At 55.4% G+C, this 13582-nt stretch overlaps 1 protein-coding gene across 1 annotated transcript in view; it reads right to left on the reverse strand.

Moving 5' to 3' along the window:
• Window positions 1-390: 390 nt before the first annotated feature.
• Window positions 391-13582, reverse strand: part of LOC121439970 (SCO-spondin-like) — a 52392-nt gene continuing 39200 nt past the window's right edge. The window contains 28 exon segments of the mRNA XM_041640639.1: window positions 391-526; window positions 1069-1219; window positions 2481-2611; window positions 2825-2894; window positions 3006-3101; window positions 3610-3827; window positions 4564-4610; window positions 4706-4848; window positions 4953-5077; window positions 5176-5378; window positions 5521-5659; window positions 6115-6231; window positions 6405-6563; window positions 6881-7159; window positions 7404-7450; window positions 7660-7784; window positions 8035-8165; window positions 8666-8833; window positions 9085-9429; window positions 9620-9666; window positions 9741-9893; window positions 10091-10337; window positions 10410-10541; window positions 11346-11513; window positions 11676-11885; window positions 12609-12764; window positions 12924-12965; window positions 13217-13440. Of these exon segments, the coding sequence (XP_041496573.1) occupies window positions 504-526; window positions 1069-1219; window positions 2481-2611; window positions 2825-2894; window positions 3006-3101; window positions 3610-3827; window positions 4564-4610; window positions 4706-4848; window positions 4953-5077; window positions 5176-5378; window positions 5521-5659; window positions 6115-6231; window positions 6405-6563; window positions 6881-7159; window positions 7404-7450; window positions 7660-7784; window positions 8035-8165; window positions 8666-8833; window positions 9085-9429; window positions 9620-9666; window positions 9741-9893; window positions 10091-10337; window positions 10410-10541; window positions 11346-11513; window positions 11676-11885; window positions 12609-12764; window positions 12924-12965; window positions 13217-13440 (4096 nt within the window). The 3' untranslated portion in view covers window positions 391-503.

A 13582-nucleotide genomic window follows, 5' to 3' on the forward strand; every position in this document is an offset into this window, starting at 1 on the left:
TGCAGGTAGAGCACTCATCTACATAAAATAAAGTATTTAAAAAAGAAAATCACAGAGAGAGTTTCTTATCTTATAAATTACAGTTCAATTAAACTGTCATCAAGAGGAGGACAGTCTGTGTTGTGACGGAATCACACTGGGTTGGGGGACATGACCTGGGACACTCCTGTCTAATACAGGAGCTCTTCAGACTTCAGATTCAATGCTTCCTACAACAGCTGAAGAAACTGGGGCAGTGATGAGGAGTGACTTATTCAAGCCATAGAGCCATGATGATACACAGTGGACCCCCCAGAGCTGCTGCTCAGGTCCAGGCTGGGCTCTCCCTCCAATCCCCTGTTGGGACCAGGAAGAGAGACCACACAGAAGTTTGTCAGTGTTAGTTGCCAGCATTACTTTATTTGGAATATGCTAATGCCACAGGCCGGAGGCAGGTAAGTGGGCACGGAAGGAAGTGAGGAATGCACAAGAGAGATCGCAGTGTATGCATCCTGTGGAGCCTGTCAGCGCTTGGAGAAATCACCATCTGCAGAGAGAATTTTGAGATGGGCTCGTTAGAGGCAGCATGGTCAGGTGGGAGAAAATGGGACAGGGCAGAGGATGATGAACTAGAGCTGCCTGAAGGCAGTGCAGCGGGAAACCAGTTCTTCCGTGCCCTCCACCTAGGCTGTGTTGTCCTTCCTCTGCGTCTCCCCCACACTTGGCATGTGGTGTGACCTCATTTAGTACACATCAGGTATGCAACTTAACCAGGTACTTCATCTGCATACCGTCCAGAGTCCTCCCACCAAGCCCGTGTTTACATGTACACGTCAGAGCTGTTTATGGGATGGGATCATGAGTACTGACCTCAACAGAAGATTGAGATTTGAATCAAGTACAATCTACTGCAAACACCCAAGTTTATGTGAAATTGGAAAGGAAATAAGCACAATGGGGGGGGGGGGGAGTCAGAATAGACTGGTAAAGCCAAGGTAGAATGGGGCCATAGGCTGTGCATGTTCCTAAGGCCTTCCCTTCTTAAGGAGAATTCTGACCGAGTCCCTCTCCCTCCCCAGCCAGACCCACCCTGGCAGGCACTGCACTGGCAGCTGTGAATCATTGGCAACACCACCGGCTCTGTGTGGCCGGCCGGGCAGTGAAGGTTCAGGATCCGCACAGGGCTGTCAGGATCTAGACGGTAGCTACAGCAGTCACACTGGCTCTGCAGGTAGGGTTCCTGGCCAAGAGAAGCTGGTTGAGTGGGCAGGGAGCCAAATGGAGTCTTCGTCCCTTCCCCTGGTCTTGCCCTTCCAGGGGAAGGGCCAAGTTCCAATTGTCCTGGACTCCTGAGGTAGTCTGGTAGGAAGCATCACCCCAGCCCCCTTCTTCAAGAAGCCTACTTTCTTCACTCCATCCCCAGTGCATCTGAACATCCAATGAATAAGCGCATCTGGGTAAGGATGCAGCTTTCACCCTAAGGGGCTTCAAGCTTAGATAGAAAAGGGCTAGTCATACACAAGACTTCTAACAAACCCTGAGTGCACAGTTGGATCCTAAACACTGTGGGCTGCCCGTCCAGAGCTACTCCTGCCCCCAGAACAGTGACTTAATTTTACCTATACCCATGGTATAGTTCATAATTCTTTCAGACATTCACACAGTTTCAAGTTCAAAAATGGCAAAGGTTATTATCTCTGAACTCTGTTCCTGTTTTCTTTCTTTACTCGTGTTTTATAAGTTCCAAATGTGTTTGGGGAAAGCATTCTCAGAAGGGGCAGGAGCACCCAAGTTAGGAGCACTCAGGACAGCAGCAGCACAGCACAGAATTAAGGGGTAGCATTTTGAAAGCCAGAGAGAGCGCACCATTGTCTTTCAGCACAGCTAACCCATCCGGGTGGAAGCAGAAGGGAATGGCTCCGGATTAAATATAAGGTGCTGGTGGCCAGGAGCCAGGTCTCTATTCAAAGGGAACCAATGGCCTGAGTTACAATCCTCCAGGTTGGAAATTAAGTGTGTGTGTGTGTGTGTGTGTGTGTGTGTGTGTATGTGTGTGCACGCGTGTGTGCATGCGCGCGCAGGGGGAGAGGTCAGGGAGAGAAGCAGGGTCCGAAGAGAGCAAGCAGAGAGATTCTGGGTTTAACCAGGTATAGACCTCACAGGAAAAGCCTGGGTGAGCCTATCTGTAAAAAGCCAACCCTCCTGAAGTGAGCATGATGGGTCTGGCATCAGTCACTTTCCCTTCCCAAGACTTTTTTGTGGGTATCTCAACTTATTGGCTTAGAGGGACATAGTGGTTTGGGAGGCATACTTTGGGCACGTAAGTATCCCGCCACCCTGGAGAAGGGCCCTGACACTCCATAGCCCCAGTTCCGTCAGCTCTGTGAGAATGGACTGTGTTCCTCACGTTCTCTGGGTTTCTCTCAGGACCTCATCTGGTGTGAAGCCCTTGGGCTCTGGCTGACCTGCCCAGTGGATCTGTAAGGCAGCCCCCAGCTCACCTCAGTCATGACATCAGTGCTGGACCTGCAGTGTCCACTACAGTAGCTCACTTCTACCTGATCCAGGTGACAGGGACCCTTGGTGAGGTTTCTGAGCTCGGTGAGCAACTGGCAGGAGGCTGGTTCCTCCTCTGGGGGTGAAAGAGTAGCTTCAAGACAGAGGAAGAAGCCATGATTAAGGGGCCTTTAGGCAAAAAACATGTTAGGGCAGAGCCTGGGATGAGGGAGCCACTCTGATCCCCATGCAGGCAAGCCTCGGGAAGATGGGCACACAGCAGGGTGGGTGTGAGATCATGAGGCAGAAAGGTTCAGACCAGAGAAAGGCATTATACAGGTAGCCATACCCTGCACACCCAGAGTGTCCTGTTGACAGATGGGACAACAGCTCCCTGGCTTCTGTACCATCACTTCACCCTACAGGGAGCCATTCATGATCTACTCAGGGGGACATCCCATCACCCCACACTGCCTGTCCAGAAACCCTAAGACCAGCCATAGAGGGAAGGCTACAGGGCCACAGGGTACCTGAGCACAGGTGAGGCCTGGGCAGTGTCGAGTGCAGATGCTTTTCCCACGGAGGCAGTGGCAGCTCTCACAGGCCTCCTGCCATTCAGATCCAGGCTGCAGGAGGGGGAAAGCTCCGGTTGGTCTCTCCTGGATTTCCTTTTTCTTTCTTTCTTTCTTTCTTTCTTTCTTTCTTTTTTTTTTAAGATTTTTGTTTCTCTCTCTCTCTCTCTCTCTCTCTCTCTCTCTCTCTCTCTCTCTCTCTCTGTGTGTGTGTAAGTGCTCGTGGAGACCAGAAGAGGGCATTAGGGGCCCCTGGAACTGAAGTTACAGGTGGAGAGCAGTACAGCCCTTACTCTTTGAGCCATCTCTCCAGCCCCCTGGAGTTCCAAGGTAACACCTCAATTCTAAATTTAAATCCAGCCTAGGAGTTCCAGCCAGCATACTGGCCCAGGACTGGAGTCTGACTGGGAGAACTCAATGTAGGGGGGCAAAGGACCAGTTGGGCCCTAAGAAGGCAGAGCCTGTGTGCTACTACGGGGTTGGGAGTGGGGAACCACAGGAAGTACAGCTACAGATCAGTAGGTGGGGAACCCTTGGGCAAGAAGAGCAGCTGGTATCTCACCAAGTGGGGACTCCCATGGTGCCAGCATTCGCAGTGGTCTTCCGGGACGCAGGCACCTGTCTGGCTGCGGAAGTGCCCCTGCTGACACACACAGCCTGGAGCCTGTGCCTCAGTGCAGTTGTTCCCAGCCAGTGTTGTGTTCGTTTCTGGGCATGTCTTTTCGCAAGGACCCAGCTCCCCTGGGGCCATGGGCTGCCATATTTCCCCAGGAGGGCACGCTGCAGGAAGACCATCGTCTGCTGTCTGTGTCAGCTCCGGATCCAGCCTAGATCTCCCGCGCTGCTAGACACTCCTCAGAGGGTACCTTACCTGCCCCCTTCCCGTGCTGCCTCCTGGCACCAGCAGCCATCCATCAGCCATGCCTGTCCCTCTGACCCTCTCAAACACTGGCCCAGACAGATCTCACCCTCTAACCACTCCTATCCACCCTACCTCTGCATTTCCAGCACTCTGTCACATCCTAAAGTGTGGCCTGCTCGCCAGAAACTCAGAGGCAGCCTCCTGCTTTTATTTGCTCTGAGGGCTGGCCCACCTTCATTCAGCAGCCAGGCTGGGTGCTTTGGAACTTGCCAAGCCTGGGTCTGAATCCACAGTTCCCCGTGTGCCATAGGTGGGCGACTGTGGTTTCCCACGCCAGACTCCACTTTTCCACTCATCCCTCCGGACCTCAACTTCCTCATCAGCAGGAAGTTCTGTTGTACTTCCTGGCCTCACTCACACACCCTGGCTCAGTGCGTACACACTGATTTGGTGACTACCACTATGAGTGGGAAAGACACACAGGATGCTTGGGGACTGCAAAGTGGGGAGTGCTGGGCCTCAGGGAGGGAAGCGGTCCCTGTGGACCAGAAGCAAGCATTTCCTGAAGCAAGTAGCTTAGCCTGGTTGTGGGCAGGGCCCTCCATCCCTGAGCAGAGTCTTGGTTTTGGAGAGGCGAGGACAGCCATGTCTCACCCTGACAGTCGATGAGGGAGCAGATGAAGGATCCGCCTTGACAGGTGCTAAGAAGATAGAAGCATTTGCGCAGTGGTTTCAGTCCCTCTTCCCCACCCCAATCTCAACAACCCCGCCCTCTGCCCAGGCTCTGGGCCCTCACCAGTGTGTGCAGTTCCGGGTGAGCACAGTCCCTGGGGGCAGCTCCCGGGCCTGCTCTTCCAAGGGTAGGGTGAGGCCCCAGGGCAGGGAGAGCTGAGAGCAGGGGCAGGCAGCAGGGGCAAGGCATGTGCCATTGTGTAGCAGCTGAGGTGGAGAGGCTCAGTCAGGCTTGGTTCCAACCCCATGCCTCCCAACTACCTCTCCTCTCCCCACCACCCCAGAACCCAGAATCCAGTGGCCTGACTCACCTGTCCTCCAGGACAGCTACAGCCAAGCTGGCAGGGTTCCTGCACACAGATGGTTCCAGGCTGCAGGTGGGAGCAGAGGCTCGGGCAAGTGGCACAGGTACTGAGCACCTGGCCAGGCGGACACTCTGGGAAACACACACAGCGAGAGGGGTGCTTGCAGGTTATGGATAGCCTCTTCCACCCAAGGATGGAGGGCTGTGCCACTCCAGGCCCAGGCACTCACCAGGGCAGGCCTGCAGGTTACACTCTTGCCATTGTTGCATGTCCAGGGTCTGGCATGGTGCACCCTCAGGACGCTTCTCACAGCTCCTGTGGCGCACCATGGTGCCCCCACCACAGGCAGCTGAGCACTTGCTCCAGGCTGACCAAGGTCCTAGGACTGGACACTCGAGGTATGGACACACCAGTGACCCATTAATACATGTGCTGTGGACAGGGTGTGCACCAAGGGCTCAGGCCCCCAAGTCATAATGAACAGCTTCCTTTCCCCAGCAGTGCCCATAGCCTTGACCTGCCTCATGTCACCCACCCAAAGACCTTGGCCTGGTTTGACAGAATGGCAGCATACCAGTTACGGCAGTCCAGCTGGACCACCTGCATGGGGGCCAGCTCCCATGAGCCGTTGGCACTGGGCAGGCCACAGCGGCAAGACGAGATGGGCACACAGTGTCCATCCTGCACCAACTGACCAGGAGGACATCGGCAGCCTGAGAGGGGTAAGCAAGATTCAGTGCTTTAAAAAAGACTTGAAAATAAAAGGATGATATACTATTAGGAAGGAAGAATGAAGAGAATAGGGAGAAAATAGTGAAAGTATAGTATACACGTGTATGAAAATGTGACCCACTATTTTGTGCAATTAATTCTTACTAATAAAAGGGTGATAAAATTCAGTGCTTTGGACAAGGTTTACATAATGGGTCCCTCCAGGAGCCAGACTGGGTTCACAGCTTGCTCTCACCCTCTGGCCATCAATGGGAGACACCTCTGTTTTCCTCTACACAGCAGTTGGTTTTGAGAGAGGCAACCTAGTAGGTTTTGATGGAGCCATTAGGAGGGGCTCAAAGTGACCCCAGTGGTGTATTTTCTTGCCTTGTCGCCCCCTCCACTGTGGTGAAGATTTCCCAGATTTCCCAGGCCAGGCTGCGGCGTGGCCATCTACCTGGGCTGCAGGGTCCCTGTAGACACTGGACACTGTCCCAGAGGTCAGCACAACTGCGAGGGCACTGGTTGGCACAGCCAAGGGTAAACACGGTGTCCCGGGTCTCACAGCTCTCCCCTGGGGTCCAGTAGTAAAAGTCTGCATTGGGAGCACTCTTGCCCATCCTGCCCCCCAGCAGACTCTCTCTTCCACTATTTACCATCAGGGGGGAGCCACCAATCCCTCTGGGATGGGGGGCTATGTCCAATGCCCCAGTCTCTGCTCCCTTCCGATGCTGGAATATTGGTTACCTGGGCAAGATCCTATATTGCAGCTTTCTGTTTGAGCCCATGGCCCATGGCAGTCTCCTCCAGAGGTGTCTCTTGCCTCTCTCCAGCGCAGTTTGACTCCTCCACTGCAGGGCACTTGGCAGGGGCTCCAAGGCCCCCAAGGACCCCATTGGCAAGTGTCTGGGGAAGGAAAAATAAAAACAGAACTCAGTGCCTTAGGCCACCTGCCTCAGGTATCCACCCCAGGCTTTGTCTCTTCCCCTTCCTGGAAACATGCCCTGAGGCCCTTCAGTGCTTGCTTTTTTTTTTTTTTCTTCCACATCTCAAATCCAGCAGGCCTCAGAGGCAAGCAGAAAGGTTAGCAGGTTGCCTCACTCCTGACAACAGAAATGAGCCTATGGCTAGCCCCATCCAAACACGCACACCCCCACCCCACCATCCCACCTCCGCTAGCATGCCAGACCCATCCTGCCTGCTGGCCTATTTCCCTCCTTTACCATTGCAGGCTCCAGGGTCAGGGCAGAGGCGTTGCTGGCTGAGGGGCACAGTGCAAAGCGCAGGGTCTCCTGCCCAGGGTCTACCCGTCTCAGGGTCCAAACAAAGGCGGTGCCGGTACTGCTCTGAAGCCAGCAGAGTGACTGAGGTTGGAGGTAGGCCTGATGTGTTCAGATGCCAGTGCCCCTCCAGGGCAGTCTTGGAGGCAGGGGCCAGGGCACTCTGGGGCAGGCAGGGCCCACAAGGTGACCACTCTGACCATCCAGTCAGAGGCAGGAGACCTAGATGGGCAAAGGGTTTGTGCTGGTCTCCGGGAGTTTTCAGCTCAGAGAGCCCAGTGGGCAGGCAGGAAGAGCTCAGGGTCATGATCGGAAGGGGTAGTAAATGGGAAAGACTAAGAAAGGTGTCAGGCAGGGCAGGATACTATTTGTCTAGGACTGTCCTGGCTTTAGCAATGCAAGTTCCCTGGCCCGAAGCACCCCAGCGCTGGGCTAACAGGGACAGTTCTCTGAAGGCTGTGATTACCTTCACACCCTTGGCTGGAGCACTGCAGCTCTCCACTCAGGCATTCACTGTAGGAAGGAGCATACCAGGGTGGCTTTGGGGGTACAGCCATGCATGGCTCAGCAGCTCAAGGGCTGGGTGCTCTGGCAAGTTGGGCACTTGGGGTCACTTGATCTCAGGTTGGAATGGTCCAAACAGGTTCAGCCTGGTCTCTGCTGGGTTAGGATGCCCTTGTCCACTCCACTTCTGGCTTCTACCCACCCCTTCTATTACTTACCATTCCTTACAGCCTAACTGCAGGTGGTCCCCAGGAGCCAGGGTCACCCTAGCTCCCTCTTCTGAAGTATGCCAGCAGTTACACTGCTCTGGGAGAATGCAGCTCCCAGCCTGCTCCAGCAGACCCTGCACAGAAGAAAAAGGAAGGATAGTTCGGGACTGCGAAGGGACCACTGTCACCTATGTGCCCTGTACCATGCTGGCTTCCAGCAGTACACATGTGTGTTGTTGAGCCCATGTGTGGGGTGTTGCCAAGGTAGGGAGGGGTTCCAGGCATGGAAATGATGTGGTTCCTACGGGCGTCCTGGAGAGGGGAGCCAAGGGAGCTGGGCAGAGCATTCCCTTCTTGAGTGTCTTGTCAACTTCCAGAGCTCACCTTGGGGCAGTAGCAGCCAGGCTGGCAAGGCGGCAAGTCCTGGCAGAGCTGATGGCTCAGATGTGTGGCACAGAGCCCTGCACAGGGGGAGCCACAAGGCTGGAACTCGAAGGGAGGTGGGCAACTGTCCTCTAAGGGAAGAAGGAAGAATGAGGCCACTTGGTGATAGTACAAGACGGCCCTTCAGCTGGCTGCCAAGAAAGACTAATGCCCCCAGCCCTTCCACATGGCTCCTGCTCAGCTCATGGGCCTCCAGGAAGGATTAGGATCGCTGGGCCTCAAGACCCAGGAGGGACTGCCTGAGTCAGGATTATGGGATTGGCAGGTGGGGCACAAAGGGACAAGATGAGGGACAGCTTCAACAGCAGCCAAGCAAGATAACCTGCCTCTGAGGCAACTATGAGAGGATAGAAACAGTGGGGCCAGCAGCTGTCAAATGGGAAACCACAGTGAGGCGATTGTGAAGGGTGTAGTTAGTGGTTAGGACAGTCAAGAGCAACTGTGTGCCCAGGGCAAGGGTCAGTGTGAACCCTGGGCACCTGCACTGTGGTCTTGTGGGCGGTGGGTCTATATGAGGGTACCTGCCGCCACCCCCCATTCAGCTCCTTGACCTCTCAGCTCTGGGCCTTACCTGAGCAGTTGCCAATGGTGCATGGCCGGAAGTGGCCGTCCAGACGTGTGCAAGGGGCACCCCCAACAGTCCGGCCAGGTGCTGGCCCCTGGTGTCGGTAACGCTGCTGCACTGGGACCTTACAGGAGCAGCGTGTCCAGCTGCTCCAGTCACTCCATATGCATTCCTCTAGAGATGGATGTAGGCTGGCGGCTTCCAGAGCATCCCCCGTGCCCACACCCATCCCTGCTCTAGCTGGAAAGGCCCCACTGGGTGGATTCCCTCAAAGTAGATAAAGAGGGCACATGGCAAAGGGCTCTGAAGGGTACAAAGCAAGACATTGCGTGGTAGATATAGGGACATTTCAGAGAAATAGTCTTGCATGGGCAAACGCTCATTCCCTGAATTTTCCAGAGAAGGAAAGCAGGAGAGCAACTCACCCTGGCAGGGCCCTGGGTAGCAGGCCTGAGTGTCCAGGCGTGAGAATGTGTCATTACACATGGAGTTCTCTTTGGTCAGTAAGCAGGGGCAGGATCCAGAGCGGGAGGCCAAGCCTGTGCCACAGCTACGGGAACAGGGTCCCCACGGTCCCCAGGAGCAGGTCTCTAGCAGCTGTAGACACAGCTGCTGCCCACAATGCTGGGTCTGGGTATCTGGGCCTTGGCAAGGCAGGCTCCCAGACTGAAGATCTGACACTATGCAGGATCGAGTGCGGACCTGGCTTCCACCGCCACAGGAGACAGAGCAGAGGGACCAGGAGGACCACGACGTCCAGCCCCCAGGCACTGTAGGGGGGCACAGGTGAGGTTAGAATAGCAGGGGGGGGTGAAGACCCAGAGGTTAGGTTTGGATCCTTGTGGCACAGAGGGGGGCATTGTGTGTGTGTTGGGGGGACACAGGACATTGAAGAGATGGCTTTCAAGACATAAGGTCAGTAATGGGGTACTAAGAAGATGGATGGGATGGAACTCAAACCTGCACACTCAGTGTCTCTGCAGATCACTCCCTCTGGGGTGCAGGAACTAGAAAAGAGCCTGGATTCAGGATCCTGCTATCCAGCAGGAAAGTGGGTCACCCTTCCCTGGCCTGTGCTTACCACTGCTGGCACTCTCCCTGTAGCCAGCTGTCCCCCAGGGCACGAGGGTGGGCTTCATGTAGGCACAGAGGTGGGCAGGGGGCCTCAGGGCAAGACTGGCTCTGGGAGTGCTCCTTTTGACACTCCAGGGCCCATGAGCCTGACGTGGAGGACCTGGGCAGGACCAGGGCAGAGGAGGGAAAAGTCCAGAGTGAGCATGGAGGTTGCTAAGAAGAGGCCTAAGTGACCAGCACAGACTGGGCCAAGGCACAGGATGGAGCAAAGTCACCGATGAAAGCAGGAACTACCCAGGAATAATATCAGAGAGAAGGACATGCAAGGCAGGAGACCCTAGTCACCCAGCACCACACCTGAAGCGACTCTGCTGCCCTCGAGGTCCACATGAGTGGCTGCAGGGACTCCAGGCAGACCAGTGGCTCCAGGCACAGTGGGCAGGAGGTGGACAGGGCTGAGCAGTGCAGGAGAGTTTCCCAGCCTGACAGGAGCAGTTGTTGCAGGCATCCTGATGCTGGCTCCCTGGGGCCCAGCTGCGGCCCTGGGCATCTGTGCATTCACAGTGTCCAACTGGCACACAGCCACCATCCTGCTCCAGAAACCCTGTGGGAAGTCAGTGGGTTGGTGCTGGTATCTAGACCAAACCCACCTTCCAGAAGGATCTCGGGCATGTACCTTCAGGGCAGCGACAACCCGGCTGGCAGGCCTGGTCCTCCTTACATGCGACTCCTTCTTGCAGGTCTGAGCAGCTGTGGGGGCAGCGGTTGGCACAGCTCACTATCTCCATCCCTGCCGGACAGCCTTCCTCTGAGGAGGGGAAGCCCAGTGTCAAGAACACCTGGGTGCCCCAAGACCCTTCTCTTTCTTATCAGTAACTCTTAGAGGCCCCAGGGTCTCCCCTTTCCCCCATATCGGCATGAGCTGAAACATTAGGGGCTTGGCAAAGCCCTGGAGTTAGGCCAGTCTAAGTGCGCGGAGAGTTCCTCTCCCCTCCAGGAAGTTCTCAGAGCCTAGTCGTAACTCTTCGTGGAGCTAGATTAATCTGTCCATCTCAGAAGCTAACATTCTCACCTAGGAGCTTATGGCCCTGCTCTGAAGCGAGGCAGTGTGCAGTATGAATGGGGAGCTCCTGACGGAGGAGTCCTGGGGTAGGACTCTGAGGGCTGGGAGCATTGGAAGGAAGGAAGGGCTGAAACTCAAAAAGGAACTGGGAAGGGCTCAATTATAGTCTCTGGTTCAGTTTCCATAGAAAGAATCACATACACCCTTGACACCACACTGCAAGCTCTCAGAAACTTTGCCTGGGCTTGAGGGTTCTCCAGCAGCTAAGAGGACAGACAAGGCTAGGAAGATGTCCCAGAAATGAGTCAGGGAGGTGGCAAATCTTTGAGTTTGGCCTCAGCCACAAAGGACCCAGATATACACAGGATGTCCCTGCCCAGTACTCAGACCCATTCATCCCTTCCCTGAACATCTTGGTTTTCCTAGGTAGCGAGCAAAGTAGCAGTCGGTCTCCTGCATCCCATGGGTATAGTGGGAATGAAGTTAGAGGTGAGGCTGGAGCATTTTGCAGAAATAAGCTCAGTAGGCAGGAAGTGGCCAGTGTAGTACCACAAGGCATGGAATTGCAGGACTGGACATGGTGCCTCTCCCCGACACAGGATGCTCCCCCATTCTTGGGTGGTGGGCTTGAGCAGCTTCTGCTTCTCAGGGATCGGCCCCCTCCACAGCTGCGATCACACCAGGACCAGGGACTCCAGCGGGACCAGCCCCCAGGCACTGTTAAGAGAAGAGTTCCATCAGGTTTGGCTCCAGCAGAAGGTCCCACATACCCCATGAGCCAGGACAGACTGGCCTGGTCAGGAAATGCATACCATCAGAGTCTCACAGTTAGAGTCAGGGAAGAGCCTGAAGTCACTCTTTGTCCCCAGCTCCCCTCACCTGGACAGGCATGCAGGTTGCAGAAGCGGCGCTCCTGGTATGCAGTCAGGATGTCAGGGCACCAGTATCCACCAGGCCCAGGGGGATGATAGGCTCGTAGGCGGCGTTGCTGGCCCACCCCACAGCTGCGGGAGCAAGGCTCCCATAGGGCCCAAGATGTCCAGGAACAGTTCCCTGACCCACACCCAGGGCCAGGGCACAGGGGCAGAGCTGCAAGGTGAAAAAGATCTAGAACCAGCAGAGCCTTCCCCAGGCTCTCTTTCCTGCCCCAGGCTCTCTCCTTCCTTCCCCAGGCTCTCCTTCCTCCCTAGGCTCTCTCTTTCCTTCCCCAGGCTCTCCTTCCTCCCCAGGCTCTCTCCTTCCTTCCCCAGGCTCTCCTTCCTGCCCCAGGCTCTCTCCTTCCTTCCCCAGGCTCTCCTTCCTCCCTAGGCTCTCCTTCCTGCCCTAAGCTTTCTCCTTTGTGCCCCAGGCTCTCCTTCCTGCCCCAGGCTCTCTTCTTCCTGATCCAGGCTCTCCTTCCTGCCCCAGTTCAAGTTCAGACTTCCTCACCTGCGCCTAGGCAACCTCACCCACACTTCAGGGCTCCTGTTCCTAATCCGATACTGATGGGTGTGTGGTTTTTGCAACTGAGTCTATGTGTCTTGTTTCCATAGGGGACAGAAATCCCTGGCTCGTGGGGCTGCTGAGGGATCAGGGAACAACCCCACAGAGAGTATTTTGCCCACACACACATACATGAGGACCGAGGGGCCTGCTAGACTTGTCAGAGCTCAGAGCAGTTTCTGGGGCTGGTGAAGTGAACTGAAGACCTACTGTGAAATGTTGATCTGAGATTAGATTAGATCGTTAGATTGCTCTAGGGAAACTGGATATTGTAGTCCAGGTCTGGGTTTGAAGGAGTCAATTGAAGGCTGTGATTCATCAGAATCATACCTGTGCATGAGGGTAGGTTGCAGGGACGCTCCTGTAAGGAGTCCCCCACGGTACAGTTGCCCAAGCAGAGGCGTGTACGGCTGCGCAAAGTAGGCTGAACAGGGTCTGTGCAGCTGCGGGAACAGGGAGACCATGGCAACCATGGGCCCCAACCACCTGTGGGAAGTAGGGGAGAAGAAAGAGTGGGTGTACTTTCCAATTAGTCACCCAGGGCTCCGGCCCCTTCAGGAAGTGAGGATGGGGAGCAAAGAGGTCCAGGGCTTGTTCTTCCCACAGAAAGGCCATACTGGAGGGGTGCTGGGAGACTCGGGCTACCTGCAAGGCCTGTCACTGGCTCCACCGTGGCCCCTGCAGTCCCTGTGGAAAAGGAAACCCTCTTTAGAAGAGCTTCTGTGCCTGAGATGTACCCTACCAGCACCGCACACACACAGTGTAGAGCGTCTTGTAAGCTCTCCAGAAGAGCTGGCTGGAGACCCAAACAAAAGTCTAAAGCTATTGGAAAATCCAGAGACACCAGCAGGGATAAACAGGGATAGAAGAGGACAAAGGCAGGCTGAGCCATACTTGGCCGGGCAGGTATCTGCTTAGCTTCCTTCTATTTCCCTTACCAGAGCATTCCGGGCTGAAGCAGTACTCTAGGTCCTGAAGGGGCTCATGGCAACTCAGTCCTCCAGGAACAAGTGTGGGATGCACACATTGGCGGGTTCGGGTGCGGGTCCCCAGCCCACCACAGGGACGAGAGCACGGGCTCCACGGGCTCCAGGGACCAAGGCTGTCATTGACCCTGGAACATTCTTCCATTGAGCAAGACAGCTTCCCATGGACACAGGAGCTGGAGAAAGCACAAGCAAAGGGGGGGGGGGGGGAAGCAAAGTGGCCAGGAGGCACAGCCAGGCAAAGGAAGAGGACAGATCCTAGGGTCCCTATCCTCCCCCTAGAATCCTTCCTTTAGCTCCTCTTCCCGTTTCAACCCA

The sequence above is a fragment of the Microtus oregoni genome, unplaced genomic scaffold (assembly GCF_018167655.1).
Source record: "Microtus oregoni isolate MIOR12 unplaced genomic scaffold, Mior012 000064F_ref0000363, whole genome shotgun sequence".
Taxonomy (NCBI): domain Eukaryota; kingdom Metazoa; phylum Chordata; class Mammalia; order Rodentia; family Cricetidae; genus Microtus; species Microtus oregoni.